This window comes from Coturnix japonica, chromosome Z (assembly GCF_001577835.2).
Source record: "Coturnix japonica isolate 7356 chromosome Z, Coturnix japonica 2.1, whole genome shotgun sequence".
In the NCBI taxonomy this organism is placed as follows: domain Eukaryota; kingdom Metazoa; phylum Chordata; class Aves; order Galliformes; family Phasianidae; genus Coturnix; species Coturnix japonica.
In genome coordinates, this window is record NC_029547.1 from 55702082 (window position 1) to 55725299 (window position 23218).

Consider the following 23218-nt stretch of genomic DNA (forward strand, 5'->3'; position numbering starts at 1 on the left):
AAAATAACGCTCTGTCTTTATTCTGAGCAATCCAAAGGAACTGTAAACTTGCCTTGTCCATATTGACCCTTTCTCCTGAGAAAAATACTCATTTTTGTTTATTCCTCCTTTCTGGCAAGGATTTATTGTAAGTTAAATTCCAGTTAAATTGTGATTGCCTACAACTTCAACTGTTTAGACATGTGAATGATTTAGCATCCTAAAACTGATTTACATGAGTCATTGCCATCAAAGACATTAGTACATTGGTGAAAATTACTGCTACAGAATCAGTGCCAAGAGCAAAAGACATAGCAAGATGCTCCTTCCTCTGCTGCTGAAAAAGGCAGTGGCTTTGTAAACTGCTGTGAGGAGAAAAGTGGTCTAATCATGGTGCTGGGAAGATTTTGGTGATTGAAAAGAACAAAATTAAATGAAATTTAAGGGTTGGCGGGAATATTTTAAACTGTTAGAGTGGAATTACTCCCCAGCTCTTGAGCACGTGCCAAACTTGAGAGCACTGCCTGAGTGATTTTCTTTTTGCTTGGTTTTGAATATACCATAGAATCACAGAATGGCCTGGTTGAAAATGACCACAACGATCATCTAGTTTCAACCCCCCCTGCTATGTTCAGGGTTGCCAACAACCAGACCAGGCTGCCCAGAGCATCCAGCCTGGCCTTGAATGCCTCCAGAGATGGAGCATCCTCAACCTCCTCAGGCAACCTGTTCCAGTGCATCACCACCCTCTGAATGAAAAACTTCCTCCTAATCTCTAACCTAAATCTCCACTGTCTCAGTTTAAAACCATTCCACCTTGTACTATTACTATCAGAGTATATGTCAACTGTCTTTCCTTATCTGCGTAGTGACTTTGTGCCACCCAGAAGAGGTTTCCCAAAAACTGGTGGAAGGTGCACCCCTAGAGACATTCAAGGCCAGGCTAGATGGTGCTCTGAGCAACCTGATGTAGCTGTAGGTGTCCCTGCTTATTGTAGAGGAGTTGGACTAGATGGCCTTTTAGGGTCCCTTCCAACTCATATGGTTTTTTCTGTGATTCTGTGATCATGCAGATATCACCTCTTTCACAATGAATCAGATTTGAATGGACGTAAATGAGATCACGGCCATTCATTTACATGCAGCTTTACCAGCTTGATTTAGTGTTCATCATTTTCTCTAGCCACAGGAAACTTTTGCACTGAAATACAAAGGCAGTTTCAGGGAGATTCATTAATTATGGGTATCAAGTGGCACCTTACTTGAGTTCTGTCAGATGGTGTGTGCTGTGAGGAAGTGCAGCAGTGGGCACTTCTTACTGGGATTCATGTGTAAACATCATGGCCAAAATCTCCAGTGAGTGATGTGTGTAAATTGCTGTACCCAGGATCTGACTGCAGCACCATGAATGAGGCTGCTTTCTTCACAGAACATTAGAAGGAAGTCAGGCTGGAAGAATGTATCGGGTTTTTTAAGCAAGACTTGATTCAGATTTCTGTGCCAGCATCTTCCACTTTCAAAGCCTCTGCGATCCAATAATTCTTAAATTACTGGGGCAAACCCTGCAAAGTACTATGGATCTTCTATCATCCTTGATTTGCCTGGTACATAAGGGGTCCTTTATACCCAAATCAGTTACTGCCTTTTTATAAAATGATGTGTCAAATTCTTGTTCTTGCCATGTTGATTTTCACTCGTTTGTTTGAAAACAAAGTCACCATATAATTAGAATATATTACTTCCAGTCCTAAATCTGCTTCTCTTATGTACACAAAGTAGAGCATCCTGAGTTGTTTTTCTTCGCAATTGCCATAGGAAAAAAAAAAAAAAAATGCACTGAAAATGCTTTTAGTGCTAAAAGAGCCAGTTCACATTACACACTGGGAACTGTGCTTCCTGCTGAAGTACATTAAGTAAGAAAGATTTTCAGCACCAGCTTCATTATAGCCATTGAACAGTTATAATAGTTTGTGTTTTACTAAGCTCTGACTTGAGAAGTTTAAAACCCATAAAGGAACTCAGACACAAAGGGCCAATTAGTTCCTGCTATATCCGTATACACTGAAAGGAGCTACCACAGTCATGAGGTTAGCCTCATGAGGGTTTTGTATGTAAGAAAGCTGTGAGGATTTGAAAGCATTTTTCCTCCCCCTTCACCAGGATTTTTCTGCAAACACTGACAAAACCTGTAGACTTCATTGCCAACCACCATGTCCTGTTTTCATGTCCTAAGTTATTCCAAGCTCAGTCCTGTTTAAACACAGATTTTCATTTATGATTCAGAAGCCTCTAAAAGGCGAGATTTCTGCCTGTTGATTACGGAAGTAAGATTGTAATTTCATGTAAGACTGTGTATCGTACATACACAGATGCCGTGTAATGGTGTAGGAGGGGCTGCTATACAGCAGTAGAAAGGCAGGGTCTTTCATTAAAGAATTGAGGTAAAACATTATTCATATTAAAGGAGTATTAAAAAGTAATTATTTTCATTTAATTTCGATTATTATTTCACCAAATCTTCCCTTCATTCAGTAGTGTTTTTCTTTTTCTAAGTTTCAGTTCCTGCTGTTGTATTTAGCTCTTCAGCAGATTATTTTTGGTTGTTGTTGGTGGGAGATCTTTCATCCTTTTGCTTCTTGAGGTGCAGTGTTTGATTGGTTGTATATTAAAGATGGAGGCTGAGGCATGGAAAGAAGACAGTGTAGCAGTAATCCTAATCTGGTGGCTAAAGCCAAGGCTTCCTTATAAACAAGTATACATAAAAAATATCTTTAGATATCACTGGACAGCACATGTAGAAGGCAAATAATGATTGTTTTATGTTTGACTGTACTTTTTAATTTGTTTTTGAAGATGATTTTTTTAATTAAAAAAATGTAAATATGTATCATTTTTCTATCTTGTCTATTTGTGAATAACCTGAAAGTCTCTATAGAGAGTAAAATCTGTGTAACAGAATTCCACAAATCTTTGTGTCTGACTGTTTGCTGCTCTAAATTTTGAAATGGCAGTAATCTCAGGTACTTTCCTCTTACAAATATACGTATATCAGTGGTTTTTTTTCCCCTGAGAAACAACAATGCAGAATTCCCAAGACAAACAGACTTGAATTTCTTTTGATTGATACCTATCTAAATTATTTCATTCTCTCCATCGTAGCTGCAAATGTTCCTGACTTTTCCTGGTGTCTATGAGAAAGATCCTGTAAAAAAATATATATATATATTAATTTTTATAGGAACCTTCTCTCTTCTACAGATGTATGAGTGGTTATTCATTACTGTGAGAAATGTGATAAAGCAACACCGATGTTTATTTTTGCTTTAAAGACAAAAAAATATTATAAGCCTATCTATTTCAATCAACTAGCAGAGAAATAGCTAGAGCCTCCCAAAAACAAAACAGTAAAATACTGTCTTTCTTCACTTACCCATGTAGTATGTAACAAGATATTTTAACACTGATGTTTGATAATCCTTAATAGTTGCTAAATTACATTTCCAAGTGAGAGAAAATCTTGAGATCACGCCGTAAAGGATTTAAATGTCTGTCTGGCAGCCACTTGATGCCTCTCTTGACTCCTTATACCCCTGCACTGGGACTGCCATCCCAAGTGATAAGAAATGCACTGAGCCAGCTTTTTGCTCCATTTTTTTTTACATTTTATTTTCTGTGTATGTATATGAAATGAATGAAAGAAGTAATTACTACAGGTGTAAAGGTAGCCTTTTAGATGATACAGGTATATCTTTTTCCTTTTTGATATTAAAATAAAAAATAAAAAAAAAAAGAAGAAGGAATCGAAGCAATCTAGGATCAGAATTGTGTCCCTCAGCAGGCTAGCTGTGATGTTGTACTGTTTTACTGTTTCAGATAAACCTGCAGAAGAAGATGCGAGTCACTGGAGTTATAACCCAAGGTGCCAAGAGGATTGGAAGTCCAGAATATGTGAAATCATACAAGATTGCTTATAGTAATGATGGGAAGTCATGGACAATGTACAAAGTAAAAGGCACAAATGAGGATATGGTAAGATTAAGTCATCTGTGTATGAATATGTCTCGTGGTCAAGCAGCCTTCAGTAATTTGAGCTATCTCTGGTAGATAAGCCTAATTACTTGTCAGCTTGATATAGCTTGCCGTTTTCTTATTTTATTCCAGAAAAAAATCAGTAAATTTGTACTTTCTGTCTGCTCAGAATTTCTTATACTTTAATTGATGGTCGTATAAATGCTGTGTCCCAAGTCTAGAAAAATCCTGTTTATTACACGTATCTGATTTTCATTTTAATTACTTTACCAGTAATTACTCATTACTTTGTTTTCAATTTAGTCGTATTACACTGGCAGATTAGCGTTAACCCTTTAAAGCATAGAATTCATTCATCAGTGGTTAATCTCCATGCTACACAGTGTCATCCAGTGAGAAGTGCATGTCTACAGGTTTTAAAAAGAGCTGTACATGCAAAACAGTAAAATTTGCTCTGCTGTATAGTTTAAAATAGAGTGCAAGCACCTAGCAGAATTTGACATGTTTTTTCTTATGCACACAGGGAATTAAACTGCTGTGTGAAAAAGTGTGCAATGAGGGAAGAAAACAAAGTAATACAAACAAAGCATGTCTACATTGTTAGAATGAGGTCTAAATAAAGGAATGTGTACAGGTTTAATTCAGTGCCCACTGAAATCGGTGGGAAGGTTACAGTACAGTTCAGTGGGAGCTGGACCAGGCTCTTGAGTAGAGGCAAATAATAGATGCCAATCAGTGCAGATAATTGAAAGCTAAATTGAATAAGGTCTACTTAATGCACTAATTAGACAAGGAGATGTAATTTATTGCATTAGTAGATCAGGTTCCCAGGAGTGACAAGATAGAGGCCCTGATTCAGTGCAGGTAGCTAACACACACTGATGCAAGCCAATGGAAATGTATTTTGCTTAAAGATTTGTGTGTTGAGCAGTGAAGGAGATGAGGCATTCTCTGTGAAAAACTCTAAGAAACGTGGAAAAGAGGTCAGAAGAGTGGATATTTCTGAGACATGGGAATGCATTACGCACTTGGTATCAATCTTGGCATGTTCTTAGAACAATTTTGGTTTTCTTTTTGTAGGTGTTCCGTGGAAATGTGGACAACAATACCCCATATGCTAACTCCTTCACGCCTCCAATAAAATCACAGTACATACGCCTGTATCCTCAAGTTTGCCGGCGACATTGCACGTTGAGAATGGAACTCCTGGGCTGTGAATTATCAGGTGGGTTCCTTGAAGGGAACAGGAATCATATAATCACAGGATGGCTTGAGTTGGAAGGGATTTTAAAGCCCATTCAGTTGCAATTGTTTGCTGCAGGCAGGTTGCCCCCCCCGCCCACAGCTCAGGCTGCCCAGGACCCCATCCAGACTGGCCCTGAGTGCCTCTAGGGATGGGGCACCCGCAGCTCTCTGGGCAGCTGTGCCAGGGCCTCACTGCACTCTGAACAAAGAATTTCTTCCTTATTTTCCATCTAAGTCTATGTTCTTTCAGTTTAAAACCATTTTCCCTTGCCTTATAACTACACTCCCTGATAAAGAGTCCCTTCCTGTGCTTCCTGTAGGCCTCTTTAGGTACTGATAGGGCTTAAAGCAGTCTCACTGGACTTTAAGCAAGCACTGCATTTTCATGTTGGTGGACTAAACTACCTTACGTAATACAGTTGGTAGGCAACAATTAATCTGCTTCTGTCTAAGTCATGTCACAATGATACCAATTTAAATAATATAAGTAGTAATATACTGTTGCAGTAGGGGAGTAATAGCAGTAGGGCAGCTCAGTAACACTTTGTAAATCTTTCTGGCACCAAAGCTGACCTGAATCATTTTTCATGAGGATCAGGTACATGCCATCCTCAGAGGTATCAGATTCAGCTGCAGCCAAACACCACTCAGACTGGAGACAGACTTATTTTGCTGGGCTGCTTTGGACAAGATTTCAGTTTAAATTTATTTTGTGGGTTTCCAGCAGAAGCAGGGATTGTTTCTTATAGCAGAAAGTAAAAGAGTAAGCGGAGCCAATATAAACCTTCTTAAGGTTTGTAGTTGCAGAAGTTATAACACAAAAATGTAAAGCCTGACCTCTAGCTACTCTCTTCAAAAACCGTATTCCCTAACAAATTCACTAAAGCATGTAAATTTTTTATCTTTTTCAAGAGATCAACCTTTTACCAGTGGGAGCGCTCCACTGAATTCATTTTAGAATGATTTTTATGTGGCTGCCTGCTTACTGTACAAACAATAGTCATCCAATTCAGGAATGATATATCAAAACAGCTGGAGTTAAATAATTCTCAGTCCTCTAGTGGCATCAAAACCAGATTCAGGAATGAAAAGTTAATGCATTAATCTCAGTGTAGCCCTTTTCCAATATAGATAGGTTTGAGAGTAAATAGAAAATTCTGTCTAGCTGCTTTAGTCTATTAGATTTTTATTTATTTATTTATTTTTTATGTCTTCCATTTCTGGAACCACAATTTAGAGAAAGTCCTTGCCAGAGTGACCAGGAATTGTTTTGCTCAAAGAACTGTGAAAGCTACTGAAGTGATTTCATTTCAGTGGTCTCCTAACACTTTCAAGGTCACCATTTCTTAGAACCTGGGGCAGCCAAGGCTCAGCTGAACAGTTTCGATCTTAATGAAAGAGAAGTGTACGTAAAGAGACACTAATACACTCTAATTACAGGTGGTCTATCTTAAGCCGAAGAACATGCTTCCCTGAAAAGTGCTGGTGCTTAGAAAAGAGTCACTGACTATGTTGCAACACCAAATCATCCTAAAAGCTAATCTTTTTTAAGCCAAATGTCATTACAGTCATTAGAGTCTGGACGTTGGGAAAGACCTCTAAGATCATCAAGTGCAACCTCAATGTTCTTCGTAATCTGCTAGAGATATATATACTCAGAAGGACCCATGGTCACAGCTTGTTGAAAATTGTGATCAGTGGTTGTATAGTGGATTATCAGTAAATCAGACATCAGTTTTCATGGCCTTGTCTTCCTGCTTTCCCCATGCTTTGCACATCTCTGTGTTGTAAATTCCCTTCCCACCATAGGATATTCATTTCTGAGAAGACACAGATAACAACTACTGTTTATTGTAATACCTTAATTGAGCTGTTACTAGCAGTAGGAGCAAACTGTAGTTATTGAGCAGCAAATGACATCACACAATGCAGACTCACTCATGCAGTTTACTCATACATTCACACATTTGCATTTGGCAGACAGTTGCCCTCTTGCCTGTGGTTCATGTCATATACTGTTAATGCAAATCCTTGGTTTTCTGAGCTGTCAGTGTTTGCAAAGGAATGTTGGTCCCCAGAATTTAACAGACCTTGGGAAACTTGCACATGTAAGCATGCATGTATCTTTTTGTCTGGTAGTTCTGGCATCTATTTTTGCATGTTAACAATATCTATATGTACCATTCACACAAACACTCATATAAAAGTTCTTTATAACATCCTTGTTTAATACTAGAAGTCAGTCCCCTTGTTCATCTTCAGCAGTGTGTAATCTAGAGAGGAATGCTATGTTTATTAATAGGAAAATTTTCTGAATGTCTTGACTTTTTGAAAATAAAATCACAGTATTAACACTTTAAACATAATTTTTTCCAATTGTGCATGAATGATTGTTCAAGACAGGATACATGTAGGCCTTTATATGGATATATATGGATGCATTTGTGATTTTGTTTCTGGTGTATCAAATATTAACTGTTTCCTTTGGAAGGTTGAGCTTTTTTGAAAGAAGTGATGAATGAGAGCCTCCTTACAGGACTTAGAAGAGTAATATATTGTACCTTTATAAAGACAACCTAGAATAACTTCCAAGTGGGTACTTTCAATTTTCAGACCATAATCCGCATTTTTTCAGTGTTTAGGGTTCTCATTAGCTCACTGCTGCTTTTCAAGTGATGTAGATCAAATAAATGGTACTTGAAAACTTACGCCTCGATAGGTTTAAACACACACAGATATCAGTTACCATTTTTCACAGGTGGTGATATCCAGAGCACCTGAAATGTCTCACTCTAAGATGCTCCTCTGAGCTTTGCCCCAACTGTGTCTACGTGAGAGCTCATTAATATGCTGTAAAAATGGAGGAGAGTTTAATTCTTTCACAAGGACATTATTGAATAAATATAAAGAACACGCAGAGTACTGGAAGTTTCCCAAGGAGCTGTGAGCATTATTACAAATAAACTCCTATGAAGAAGAGTTACCTGTGGATACAGAAGTTTTATATCAGTTTAGTGTTTCTGGTGTTTGTGCTCTGAGTGAAAGAGCACATAAACTATCAAAAAACCTAGTCATCACCTTTCATGCAGGAACTGTGAGGTGACTATGGTTTCTCTGGCACAAGGCTAACACACTGTTCTGCCACCTACGTGCATCATGCTTATATCTTCTGCTTCACCTTGCTCTTCCACTGACTCGTAACAACTGTCTTGCACCTCCCCCCTTTGTTATCCTTTTAGAGCAGCAGAGAAGGAAGGCAAGTGTGAAATGCCATTAAGGCATGCGTGCATGCACAGACCCATAAGCAGAGACATCTGCTGTTTCATAAATCAATAATAATACTTAAAACTATTTTTGACTGATGGGAACAACACTGAAAAATAGTTTTGACAACCCTTGTTTTTGTGTCCGGAGCTCCCTTCATATTTTCTCAGATGAAACATTCCTGTTGAAAGTCCTTGTGATCTTGTAGTGATACTTCAGAGTTGAATAATAAGCCAGATCCATCTAAAGAAACAGATGAGTCTCCCTTGTTTGCACTATCAATTTCTCCCGCTACACTCAGGAAAATTATTTTGTGGTTGTTTTTAGCTAGGCAGTTCTTCCAACAGGCAAGACTACATGTTTTCTTTTTTTNTTTTTTTTTTTTTTTTTTTTTTTTTTTTTTTTTTTTTTTTTTTTTTCAGTGAGAATCAATTCTAAAAAGTTTATTAAAAATGAGCTCCGGTTTCTGTTTATTTTTTTTTTCAATATGAAACATGCCTGTATTTCAAAGTTAAAATACACTTATTGTTAAAGAACATGGTATCATTACCTACCTCTGGTAATTTGCTCCTGCTGCTTGACCCCATTGGAAGCCTTGGACTTAGTTTCCCTGATTTGAATCCCTGAGGAATCCAGTTGATTCTGTGGTTAAACCAATTGAAGAAACAGAAAGTAGAATCTCACCCAAAGGTCTTTGCTGAGAATACCAAAGAAACCAAATAAGAATCACATCTTTAAAATGAAGGTGAACATACTATGGGGGAAATGAACTTTTAAGAAAAATAAAGCCAGCATTGATATCTAGCTCAAATAAAGTGAAAAACAAAACGACAATTTTGAGGGTGTTACAAGTGGTCACACCACTCTGGTTCTATCATAAGACACCAGCTGAGCTGGGTCATGTCACAGCAAGGAGGCCTTCACAGTTTACCAGTGTGCTGTAAGCAACACAGCTGGGTAGTGACTCAGGAAATGATTACCTGTAAGGAACCAGCTCAGCGGCTCAGGGTCCAAGCGCCAGCTGATAAGCCTGTCTTCACAGTAATACATAAATTCAAGATCCTGCCCTTCACAACCATCTCAAGGGGATGCACTTTTTGCATCAGCCCCAGTGAGGCTGATGAGTACGGGACACATTCTGACCCATCAGGTTATAGGGAATTAAAATGTTGTTTACAGTTTAACCAAGATAAGTAGCTGATGAACTGAGGAGAATCACCAAAATTGTGGAATTAAAACTTCTGCAGATTTTTGATAGCTGCAGCAGGAAATAAATGAGAAAACTGTCTGTTTTTAGGTTCCCATCTCCACCAAGCCATACATCCACCTTTCTGGAGCTCTCTGGAGACCTTTCTTGCCACCTGACTTTTTTTTTATGTCTTAAACAAGATAGCTCGCCTACCTCCCTGACTTCCCATACTGCTGTTACATTGGTACCATTCAAGATTGTCATACCTGTTGTCAGTTTCCCTCTTCCTTCTTCCAGATCTAAATGCACTGTGCATATTCTCAGCTTACTGTAGCAGTACAGAGGAATATAGATTCACTTGTTAAATTTTTATTGTTTATATTATTATTGTTGGCTTGGGGTGGTTTTCTTCCATTGGTTTGGGTTGAGTTTTTTTTTTTTTATTTTTTTTATTTTTCCCATGAACACCTAGCAGGGAGAAAGAAGAAACCCAAGATCTAACTTTAGTAACAGTCAAAATAACTCAGCAAATTGGGACAACCACCTGGCTTAAGCAAATGAGCCTGTAACTCTAGTTCTCCTACATAATTCTCTACTAATATTCTCACTCCTTCACAGTCATTATTCTGTAGTCTTCTACTCTGCCAGTATGTGTGGGGGATTTTTTTATTTTTGGCTGGGTATCAAGAAATTTGAAAGTGTAGAACTCGGTGCTTGTTAACATTTAAACTTCAGTAATGGTATTAAGAAAAAAACATAATGTTTCCTCAGAACACATGCACATGGTTGATGTGACAAGGAATAAAAAACATGATAAAAATGAAGTGAGTAGAGGAAATAAGAGCAAATTCCTGGACAGGAAAAGAAAACCAAGATAAGAGACAAGAGTCATCTTTTCTATGGGTTTCTGTTCATACATTTGTGTGGGGATAAAATACTTTGAATTCTGTATCTTGTTTTCAGTTCTTCCTAGTGTTGAAACAGAGTGCCTCGAATTGGCTATTTTTCATTTGTTTGTTTGTAGTTTCCCCCCAATGATACTCTAGATTAAAGTCCTTTCTTTGAGAATTGCTAGTTTTCTTTTCCATAAGGGAAAACCTAAACCACTTACAGAGATAAGTAGGCAGTGTCAGTGATCTTATTTTGTTGTTCCAGGTTGCTCTGAACCCCTGGGGATGAAATCAGGGCATATACAGGACTATCAAATTACTGCCTCCAGTGTTTTCCGAACACTCAACATGGACATGTTTGCTTGGGAACCCAGGAAAGCCCGACTGGACAAGCAAGGCAAAGTTAATGCCTGGACCTCCGGCCACAATGACCAGTCCCAGTGGCTGCAGGTAAACTTCCAAATAAAATTTCATGGGCATTCATCTTCTTTGTCATTCCAGCATGCACTGTAAGAAACCTGGCATGCTGAAATTATCTTTGTCTAATTGAGACTGCTCAAAGATGTGTCAAGATCAGTCTGACAGTAGCAAGATTGATTCAGCACATAAATTCATTATAAAGCTGCACACAGGGGATGTTTTCAGCCTGAGAATGATTTATACAAGTCAGTAGTAGGCTAATGTGAAAGATTGCAATAAATCACAGTATGAAGGCTATTTGACCAGTTGCTAACACATTTACATTTTTTGAACTGTTGAAAATAGCAGTGCTTTGAGCCAGCTGCCAGTTTGTGGTGGAGTTCTCAGCAGGAAACCTCAATATTGCTAGACATGTGGTGCTAACCCCCTGCAATCTTTCCACATATAAATTATGACATATTAGCTTTTTTACCTACAGTTGCTAAGCAATTTAGCAATATGATTACTGTCTTTTCTCCAAGTTTATACATATACAGCAAGGAAGTAGCAGTTGCCTCATCTATTTAACATTTGAATAACTGTAGATCTTGGGGTTTGCTGAAAGTTTTTTAGAGAAGCTTCTGGAGTGGAGGAAGATTTTATGTTTTACAGGGAGGAAGCAGATGAAAATGTTTTCTGCAAGTAAGTGAGAGGTAGTTTTATCACAGCCAGCTTTAGCCCTGTCAGTGGTACCAAGAAAGAAACCAAGCTTGTGCAGAGACACTGCAGAAATATCCCATGGTGCATTATTCCTCCTGTGGGCGACAATGGATTTTTAATTAAATACAGATGGAAAGGAGTTGCAAAGTTAATTCTTACATTTTATTCTGTTCCAAATCTTGCTATATTTGAACCTACCTGAACCTGCAAATTGAACCTGGACCCCTGTGACTTGTCAGTTCTCTGCAAGTTGTTCAGCAGGCGTACTTTCTTATCTGCTTAATAAGAAAGTTGTTAAGAAAAATGTTACATTTTTTTCCAAAAGAATTCTTGTTTGAAAAGGAAAAAAAAAACAAAAACAAAACAAAACAAAAAAAACAGGAGGCATTAAAGTCACTTGTTTCCTCACTGTTTAAACTGGTCATTAACTTAGTTATACTGGAAGCTGATGTTTCTGAATTCAGTCCTTGAGTACAAACAGACTCAGATACTTCAAGATGAGGTAAAAAATTCTGTAAGAAAGACATGCCTGTCATTTAAATTTGCCCACTCATTGTTGTTCTGTTTGCTGGTAGCTCTGTTTTTTTCATTAAAATTCAGAGCACTTTATTATAACCTTTAGTACACTGACTACAATTTTATTGTCATGCTGCTTTCACAGAATTTAGTCAAAACACATTTGTAAGAAAACAACATGTAGAAGCAAACTTATCTCTATGCCCTTTTCCTTCAGCCACTACATATTACAAGGGGTGATCCCAGTGGCAATTCTGTGGAATCCTAAAGCAAGCTTAAAGTAAGACATAGGTTTCTGGATTTCACTAAAGTGGCTGTTATACCAATGTGCTGTTTCACAGTGTTACATGTCTTTGGAGTTTTCTCTGCATGCCTTATTTGGTTGATCCTTTACAGTTTTCTTTAGAAAGCCAATAAAACTGAGTATAAGCTACTGAATTCCTTTAAAAATGATTGTTTAAATGTGTAGTATGTGAATTACTTGAACATCTCTGTTCCGTCTTGCAGTAATTTTGGGAGAATCTTACCTAAATGCCATTGTTATCAACCATTCCTCTTCTTAATGCTTATATGCTGACATACACATCAAAGAATTGCTGTGATAATGGTTGCTGAGAGGTGACTGCATCATGTGCATAAATGCTACTTGCTGCTAATGGGCAGTTTATGGAACTTTTGGATGAACTATATAATCGTAGAATGGTTTGGGTTGGAAGGGGTCTTAAGAACTGCTTAACTTCCTGCCCTCTTGCTGTAGGCAGGGCTGCCAACTATCATACCACACTGTCCAGACCCAATCCAACCCAGCTTTGAGTAACTCCACCATCCGCAGCTTCTCTGGGCAGCCTGTGCTAGTGCTTCACCACTCTCATTGTGAAGAATTTCATTCTTATATCTGATCTGAAGCTACCCTCCTTTAGTTTAAAGCCATTACCTCTTGTCACTTTGTGCTCTTACATAAAGTCCCTGTCCAGCTTTCTTGTAGGCCACAGTGCTGGAAGGTCATGGTGACATCTGCTTAGAGCCATCTCAACTACGTCACCCTTTCCTCCTAGGAGAAGTGCTCCAGCCCTCTGAATCTCTTTGTGGACCTCCTCTGGACCCACTCCAGCTGCTCAACATCTTGTACTGGGGACCATAGAGCAGAAAGAGACCTCCCCACCTCCCCTACCTACTTGTTTTGCTGCAGACCAGGATATGATGGGCTTTCTGGTCTGCAAGTGTACGCTGCTAGTTCATGTTGAGTTTCTAATCCACTAGCACCCCCAAGACTTTCTCAGGTCTGCTCTTATCTACCCATCCCCCAAACTGTCTTTGTGCTTGGGATTTCTCTGACCTTGCACTTCACCTTGTTGAATTTCACTAGGATCCCACAGGTCCACTTCTCAAGTCTAGCCAGGTCCCTCTCATTGGCACCCATTCCCTCTAGTGTATTAGCTGTACCACATAGTTCGGTGTAGTTCACAAACTTCCTCAGAGCACACTCAATCTCCCAGTCCATGTCACCAACAAAAATGCTAATCAGTGCATGCCCTAATAACAACCCCTGGGGTTTTATGTTAAAACGCAGCTGCTAGTAAGTTCTTTGCTTTGAAATGTTCAGGATTACTGCATCCATAAAAAGGCAGGAATATGAAGAGACAGTTCTAGTTCTAGCCATAATCTTGGCATTAAGAGATGTGATTTAGTGATGGAACTTGATAAGTCAGGTTGATGGCTGGGCTTCATGATCTTGAAGGTGTTTTCCAGCCCAGTTGGTTCCATGATTCTACGGATGTGAATTATCCAGTGTGCTTACTTCAAGGGACAGTCTTGCCATTTCTGTAGAGATGATGCTGCAAAAGCCATAAGTTTCTTACATAATTCACAGCACAGGCCCCTCCATTGACTTAGGTAATCTGCCTCTTTACTGTCTTTGTACTCATTGTAGTTGAAATAACTGCAGTTTGGTGATACTGAACAACATGACTGTTCATAATGCCAAAATTAATAGGAATAATGAGTTCCAGCAACTCCTTCTGCTCCTAATTGCTCTTCCTTGGAAATTTCCTTTATCTTGGAAACACCTCTCTGAAATTAGCTGGATAATATTACAACCAGAAAAGAAGATGGGGGTGAGAGGCCTGAAATTTAGAAGTAATGGTTTCTTCCCATAATTATTTATAACCTTAACATAAGCAAAGCATGGTAAAGCATTTCAGATTAATTACTGAGAAAAGGAAGAAAAGAATAAACTTAAGTTTCTTTAAAGGCAGTCTCGTTTCTCTCACTGCTCTTATTTGCTTGTCAGCGTGGTTTACTACTTCGAGCCAGATCACAGTCTTCTGCAAGAGCTCCTTGCTGGTCTTCTATACCAAGGCTGTTTTTTCAGTTTTGAGGGTTCTTGGGCTTCTCCTGGACACAACCCATGTCTGTCAATCCAGTTGGTCACCCCACTCTCATATTTTCAGTTATTGATCTGAAGTAAATGTTGAAGTTCTTTCTGCTTTATGCCCTGAATGAAGCACTGAGACAATAATCTTTATTGAAAAGATTCTTATCTTTCAGATGTTTGATGGCTGCTCTTGTCAATATAATTTCAACCTGTCTGTTTCTCATTTTTCTAGCCAAGACTATCATTCATTAAAATTAAGATTTTCTTTAAAATCCATTTCCATTCTGTTAGTTTAACACAGCTTTACATTCTGAAGTCAGGAAAGAAGCTTAAGCTCACTTTCATCTGCTGACTGTTAGTTAAAGTTCTGTGTTATTAAATATTTCCATGCCATATTTGTCATTGTATTGATTTCCCACTCTGTATCTCTGCCTGGTCCTTTAATGCCTTTGCCTGTTTGTCCTTTGCACAGTGCTTCAGCAAGTAATTTCTTTGATGCCGTCTCTCTGAACTGCTGTCCTCTGCAATATTCTTCGCAGCTGAGGCTTCTCATTTCATCTGTTTTTTCCAAGTAGCTGGAGCTTTCTTTTCCTGCCTCAACAATCTCCTTCACTTGTTTTGCGTGTTATCTTAGTTCTTTCCAACAACACATAGGTATTGGTATTTTAATTTGAAACCAGTCATATGGTGGGTTGTGTTTTTTTAAGGTCTGTATCTCTACAGAGCACAGCTGGATGAAAAGGATGCCCATCCGGGAATCCTGCTGAGGTTCGTTTGCGTGACCATATTATCTTCAGCTCACCAGCAGCACTGCAGTAGCTTTGTGTTTCTCTTTGTACTTGAAACTTCAAAACAGTTTACTCGGTGCAAGTTTGACTTTCACCTGTTAGCTTGTATTTTGCTGCTTGCTTAGCAGAAGGTTCTGCAGCTTGATGTGCATAAGCAGTAAACTTCATAATACTAATTCACAGTTGTTTTATGTCGCTACCACTGAGCTCCAATGATTTAAGGAAATCATCCTTGCCTTAAACAGTAGAGTGGAGCAATAAACAATGTCTACTAATGTTTGTTTTACTGTTTGCCTGTGATGGAATCAGCTAAACACTGTTAGAAAAGGAACATTCTGATAAGGGTAGGAGATATTGTTTTGAAGATTGGCAAACATATGCCTACATATTTTTAATATGTGATAATTGTCAGTAGTATAGCAACTCATTTGGCGTGACTGTTTCTCTTGCCAGCTTAATGTCTAGTATTAGGTAATATTCTTGACATTTTTTCATTGACACTGTTCGAAAACAGTAACCTCAGCACTGCAATCTGACTTACATCCTGTTTCTATTCTTCTACATCACAAAGTCACTTGTTTGAAAATGAAGTATTCTGAGTATTTCTTTAGTTTCTGTTGTATATGCAAGAATGTCATAATGTACAAACTGTCGTGTGACTTTGTATCTACTTTGTTGTTTAGCACTGTTTTACAATGCTTTAAGATAAGTGATCAGACAAAAGAGCTGTAGTTATTTAAAGGCTAAAATGGACCAGTCTTCCATTCAGTTCTTCTTGTGGAGCACTCTTCTAGAAATCAGACTTTTGTGCCATGTTTCTTCAGTATTTCCAGAAATGGACAGCTGTATATAATGTGCTACTTACAACTAACACCAGTGAAATTGACTAAATAACTGAAATAAATTGAGATTAAGAGGAGACAGACAGTAAACATGCCTAATGCCATGTCAGTTCTAGTAGCCCTGTGTGAAGCATGGCTAATGTGAGCCTAGAGAGACATCTCAGCACTTTTGTAGTGTTTCAGTAAGCTACTGACTATATGACCTAGTACAAAGAAACTAAATTGGAGCAATTTTTAGATTTACATATTTATAAATGAAATGCACATATTCAGTGTACGTTTATCTTAAAATAGCTACTTCTTACTATCTACTTAGACTCCTTCTGTAGTCAATGGAATAATAGTCAAGGAATAGTTCATCCACCCTGTGTAGTAGTATGAATTTCCTATTATGGATTGTTGAGATGTGCCATTACTTTTTTATGCAGAGAAATTATCAACTTAAACTACACGATGCATTTTTACATTCTGAAAGTTCTGAAAGGTGAATTCTTCCTTTTTTATTTTTTTAAATATGGGAAAGAAAATATTATTTTTCATCTCAAGTTGATTAGCTTAGGTTGTTTTAATGTTGTTTTCTGTCTTTCATCTAATATTTGTTACTCCTCTTTTATTTCACCTGCCTCTTACTACTCTGTTTTGCCAAATATGCCAGTTTATTCTTAATGAGTTCTGCATATTATTACCATATAGGAAACTAATATATGTGGAGTTTCATAAATGCTGAAAGCAATGCAGAAGGAGAAAATTATGTGGATAGTTTTGTTGTCTTTTAAATTGTGTCATTAACAAAGCAAGCATTTCTACCAATAATGGTTAAAGTAGACAAATAAGTGGTTTCTGTCTGGCCACCAGCTTAAATATTTTATTTTCATACCCACGCATTGGAAAGAAAAAGGAAATGCTTAACAACATCTTAATTAAGTAAGGACTTGAAGTACTCAAAATTGGAATAGGATAAAATGTTTGCTTAAGTCCAATCTAGTAATTAATTCAATGAGGAAATTACATGACTTCTAGAAGGCCTATTGTGACTGTTCTTTGAAAGATACAGAAGTTTTCTATTGGTATACAGAATCACAGAATTATCAAGGTTGGAAAAGACCTAGAAGATCATCTAGTCCAACCATTACCAATACTTCCCAGCTAAATTATATTCATCAACACAACATACAAACGTTTCTTGAACACTCCCATGGTTGGTGACTCCACCACCTCCCTGGGCAGTGCATTCCAATGACTGACTACCCTTTCCAAGAAGTAATACTTCCTAATGTCCAGCCTGAATCTCCCCTGGTGCAGCTTAAAACCATTCCCTCTAGTTCTATCATTGATTACACAAGAGAAGAGGCCAACCCCCAGCTCACTACAGCCTCCCTTCAGGAAGTTATAGAGAGGTTGTATAGTAAGCTTAAATATAAGGCATTATAAATGAAGAGGGTGAATCTTTTTCTACAGCACTAATTAAACCATAGCCATTACCAGCAGATCAATCAAAAAAGCAACCAGTGTCCTTTACATTTATAGCAACAAAAGGTCTTATTCATTTTTCAATAGCAGGACTGTCGTTCATTTTTAATTATAATTTCTAACTAGCAGAAAAGTGATCTTGCAGATTACAGATAGATATAGACAAGTTGTACAGAGATAATCCTTGCTTTGTACCATGCTTGGTACCATGTTACTGAAAGCTGTTTGCGGTCAGTATTGTTTATTTCATTTTTTTCAATTCAAAATTTTTTTTTGTTGTTGTTATTGTTTTTGAAAGATAACTTTAATTTTCTGCTTTTAGTCCTTATCTCAGTTTTGGCATCTCCTTGGTCTCACGTTGGCATCATGGAGTTTCACTAACTAATACTTTGATCAGTTGGTTCATCCACAGCATGCAGCCACATCCCAAGGCAGGCTGTGATTAAACTTAAATTAAAAAAGACCCATATTAGTATGGGTCTTTTCATTCCCAGACTTTCCCAGAAACTCACTGTAATTTTTTCCTGTAGAAAGTAGCCAGTGATAGAATAAGATGGTAGTAGATAAATAGTCCCCAGTGATGTAGACGTAAAAAGAGGCACCCACTAATAAATAACAGTTAAATATATCTACTTTGCCTTGGCTGGAATTCCAAGCAGGTCACCTTTTGCCCATCAGCCCCATAGTTAATTTTGCAACAAGCTGATAGCTTGTTAGTTCTAGGACACTGTGGTTTGAGGATTTTTAACTCTGAACAATTCCTTTTGGTGCCAGTGCTTTGTTAATGCTACTAACACACATGCAGATCTTGGAGAAATCGTGCTAGGAGGTATGCCTCAATTTCCTAGTCACAGTTACCTGTCAGTGGATATTTGATGACCACTGCAGAGGTCACTCTCTAATCCAGTTTTTCTCCCAAATCAAGTTAAATTTCAAGTTAAATGCATTATTCACATTAATAATGTTACTAAATTGTGCATTTCAGCATTGCCCTTCCTAAATTGCTTTTGACTTTGCAGAGTTCTCTTCTGCAATTCATTTTATGGAAATGCTTATAGTGGTAATCAAATTTAAGCCTCAAAATTAAATAAGGCAGCATAAAATTTTGGTTTATTTTGGCTTTTCAGTGCTGTATTTAGGCTGTATGTTGCCAGTAAGGCATGAAAGTCTAAAGCCTTGGTAAAATCATAGATTTTGCTCTCACTGGCTAAATACAAGAAAGAACATTATTAGAACAGGAGGATGCTGAAGTCTTTGTTGCAGGGTGTCCAGGAAATGAGAAACAGTCAGACTTAGCGTATTCATTATTTCCTGGACTAAGAATTCATAGCACGACAACTTCATGAGCAAGTGCAAGCAGTAAAGAGCCCATCTGGACTGTAAAGTAGATGTGGTTAGGATTTTAGGAGAAAAAAAGTTTCATTGCAAAATATCTATTGCGTTCAGTAAAATCTTTCCCTCTCCTTCTGCTAAGTCTTCTGTTAAAAAATAAATAAATAAAAGAGAGAGTTTAATGCTGTGTTCCAGAGCCTGTCTTTGAAACATAACAGATTCATCATCACCAACAAAAATTACTCGAGATGTTTCCATAAACGGTTGAATCATATCTGACTCTAAACTGCTGCAAGAGAGCACTGTCAGTTCTCTTACTGACTTGTGGTTTTTCTCTGTATCACTCTCCTGCAGATGAAAGTTAAATTGAATAATGACCCATTTCCTATTACAATAACAGCTTCATATCTAGCTTTAAAAAAATAAATAAATAAATAAAAATCTGGGATTCTAAGCAAAAACTCTCTGGCTGTCCTGAATTTTGATGTATATAGCGTGAGTCCGAAGTCTATTTTGTTACTATGTATTGACAGTGAGAACATTGCTTTTACCTGACATAAACAACAACACCATCGATAAAAATGCATGCATTAAATTTTAATGGAGAGATGTTAGTTTTTCATTGTTTTAATTTCCTTGGAAATATTTTTCACTACCCGTGAAACGAAACTGCTAATTCTGTCTAAAACAACAAAATGGCTGCAAAGTTTGCCACGTAGGAATATGGAAGGAAAAGCTGCAAAGCTGTTTTTCCCACTTTCTTCCATGGCAGTGTTTCAAAACTGCATCTACTTCTTCCAGATAAAACTGTTAACTGTTTTCATAGCTTCATCAGAATTAGTTTTAGGCTGAGGCAGAACTGGACACAGCTGTCTGCCCACAGTTCTTTTCAGTCCAGATAAGACAAAAGGATGACCAAGAATATACAGACGAAGGAGAGAAACAAAGTGACCTTGGCAAGGTCGGGTATATTAAAACAGCAAAAAATGCCAGATGTAAAAACACACAATACAAAACCTATTGCAAAATCAAAGCAATAGAACAAGGTCTTGTGTGGAACAAGGTCAGGTTCTGTTTTCTGATAGCTAAATGCTTTATTAGCAGTACTCTGCCAGTTTTATTAGCCCTTTGCATTTGTATAATATTTTCCAAATGTTATTTCATGACTAAGCAAGGCACTTTTATACTTCGTTCATATATCTGTCAAGACACTGTAAGTGAAATACTCAAAGGTTTTGGAAAGCTGCTCCTCACTGGATTGGCCTCTCAGTTCTGCATTCTTACCATTTTAGTCTTGATACCAGTTTAACAACTCTGAAGCTGTATTACAATATTTCAGTTCACTTCAGAACATTTTTGTCCAGCATCTGCTATTCATTTTCCTACTCTGCTCCCTACATAAAGTAGATAAAGATGGATCGGTTTCTAGCATGAGCAGAGATCTTGCATATATTTTTGTTTAGTAAATAATGAAATTGATGCAAAAACACAGGAAGTTATGATGGCAAATAAGCCTGACATTAATATGAATTCAGAAACAACTTACTACCCTGCAGCCTTCTTCAGAGGTGAGGTGCTTTGCTTGGCAGACAGCACACAGCAGTGAGCAGAAAAATGCATCAGCCATACCTCACCTTGTTACAGCATCACATAAGAGTAGATGTGAACATTTATCTTGCTCTTCCTGAATCTTGGCTAGATCACTGTTTTCATCACGTATTTTTCCCGAATAGCATCCTAGTCACAGTTTAGTGTTGGTCTCAGTGCAATACTAAATATCTTGGATTTTTTGTTTTTATTTTCCATGTTAACTCAGGTGTGTCTGTACTGTGATGTATTGTGCAAGACCCTCTTTCCACCCTGCTTAATAACATTCATCCTACTTGATCCTCGAGTAACGCAAGAGCAGTTTCCCTGTCAGAAAACATGACAGAGGAGAAAAACCATAGCAGAAAAGATGAGGAGAGGAAGAGAATTTAAAAGGGAAATGACAGTAGACACAAAAATACTGCAGATAAACATTTTTTCAATTATCTTGGTCTTGTTCAAGAGCACCTTGAGTCTTCTAATGTAAAGTGTCAGAACAGGATCTCAGAGGAATTCCTCACCTATTTTTAGCCAATGTCTGGGCATGCAACTACTTACTGAAGTTGAGAGCTATGCAGCATTTCTAAAAATAAAAATTCAGACAAATTTTCTTGGAATTGGGCCACGGTTTCGAATCTATAGCTTATCTTTGATATTTAGACAGAACTGAGAAGGCACTAGAAGTGGTAGTGCTTGTGACCTTGCTTGATGGTTTTCCCTAAAATAAGTAAACTAATGGGAATGCGTGCTTTAAAAGTTAGTCCTGCGGATTACAAGAACTGCCTGCCTAATTACATCCTATACATAACCAAGTGTTAATTGCTTTTGTTGTTAGAGTGATCTTCTTAAATGCTTCATGTTTAATTAACCACAAGATATATTAATCCTATTTCAAACCAGCCTTTCTTTGTTGTATAATTAAGCAGAAAAATATTTTCACAAGTAGAAGTTAATTCTATATATAGCTCACCAAGGGAAAATATCTCTGTAAAAAGCACGGATTTGGTTTTTCCAATGACAAAAGTAAAAATATTTAGACCCATCTTAGTAGATCTTCTTTTTTTTTATGAGTTAATGAGAATTACAACATACAAATACTATTTTCATCTAAGAAATATTAAGAAAACTATCAGAACATTTTTAAAGGCCTTAACCACAGATGGTTAATGAGCCCCTTTGGCAACAGAAATGTTTCAAAGCCTTTACAGGGTTTTTATAAATAGAGGAACAGACCCTCACTGGATATTCCTATTTCTGAATTTATTTTTATTGACTTTAACTTATGATATTTTTCTTATTTGTTATTTGCCACTAATATTGAATTTGAACACTGTGCTGTTTACCACACATAAAATACCAACACACATAACAAATCCTGACCTTTCGAAAACCTCAGTGGCATGTTACAGGAGTAGCTAAGACTTAGTTTTGTCCAGAGATGCCAAACAGATTCAGGTGGTGTCATGGCACGGAGCCAAAGAGTAAGAGATTTTTAGAAGTTTTTTGAGTCACCGGCTAATCAACATCAGAGTGTTGAGGCTGAGAAACTCACTGACACACTGAACTGGCAAAGCATGGATGTCTGCACATTTCTACAATCAAAATGAGCTTCAGAGCAAGGTGGCTTCATAGATGAGGTATGCATGCAAGTCCACTGCAGAAGGAAGCCTTGTTGTTTTCAGTGTCTGTCACATAGCATAGATTCTTCATTTACACCTCTGGAAGTAGTGTGATTATTTTTCTGTGTATAAATATGTGTTAAATGTTCACATATTTACAATGAGTGTGGTGAGCTTCAATGAAAATATATGAACATTGTAGTAATATGGCCCTGATGGATGGCACATTAGGAGAACATGTGCCAAATCAAAACAAGCTAACAGGAGTGTTAGCTGCAGCAGCAGTAGAGAAGTGTCTGGTGACAAGTGAACGAATGATGCATTCATTTTGCTCTTTGGACAAGCTTGCCTGTTTCCTGCCCTTATATCTAACTCCACAGGCAGAACTGTTTTACTCAAAATAAACCTCGGAGCAGCCTTAAAGCAGCTGCCAGTTAGTTATTAGTGGCTGACCATTTTTCACATCAGCTGCCATCAAATTGTTTATTCTTTTCACTTCCTCCAAATGCACACTGATATAAACTGCCAGACTGGAATTGGATTTGCTTTGTGTTCAGAAGAGTTGTTTTTATTTGAGAGGATCTTAGACGGCTTGTTTTCTGAGGTTTACAAGAATAATTCATAGTCCTAGAAAGTAATTTGATATTAAAAATTAAATTTTTGTTTTATGAGAATTTAAGAGTTGTTTAGGGATTATTGGAAAGTTTTAATCTGATTCCTTTTATTTCTTTTATTCATCTTCCTAGTGCATGTAATTTTGTGACACTAGAGCAATCTGACTATAGCAGGAAGTAAGTTAATATTTTTTCATGCTCTAAATTAATTCTGTATTTAAAGTATATATTGCAAAACATGAGAGAATGAAGGAAGGGTTTTTGAGTATTTTGCATGTCAGAATTACTGTATGTCCAAATATATGCCTGGGGGAGGGTACAATCTTTTTTCTTTTTCCACTGTATTTTTTTTTAATATTCA

At 37.5% G+C, this 23218-nt stretch overlaps 1 protein-coding gene across 1 annotated transcript in view; it reads left to right on the top strand.

Annotated features, from left to right (window-relative positions):
* Positions 1-23218, top strand: part of EDIL3 (EGF like repeats and discoidin domains 3) — a 98370-nt gene that overhangs the window by 34323 nt on the left and 40829 nt on the right. The window contains exons 6-8 of the mRNA XM_015849756.2: positions 3853-4008; positions 5089-5233; positions 10862-11046. Coding sequence (XP_015705242.2) covers positions 3853-4008; positions 5089-5233; positions 10862-11046 — 486 coding nt within the window. The remainder of the gene's footprint in view (positions 1-3852; positions 4009-5088; positions 5234-10861; positions 11047-23218) is intronic.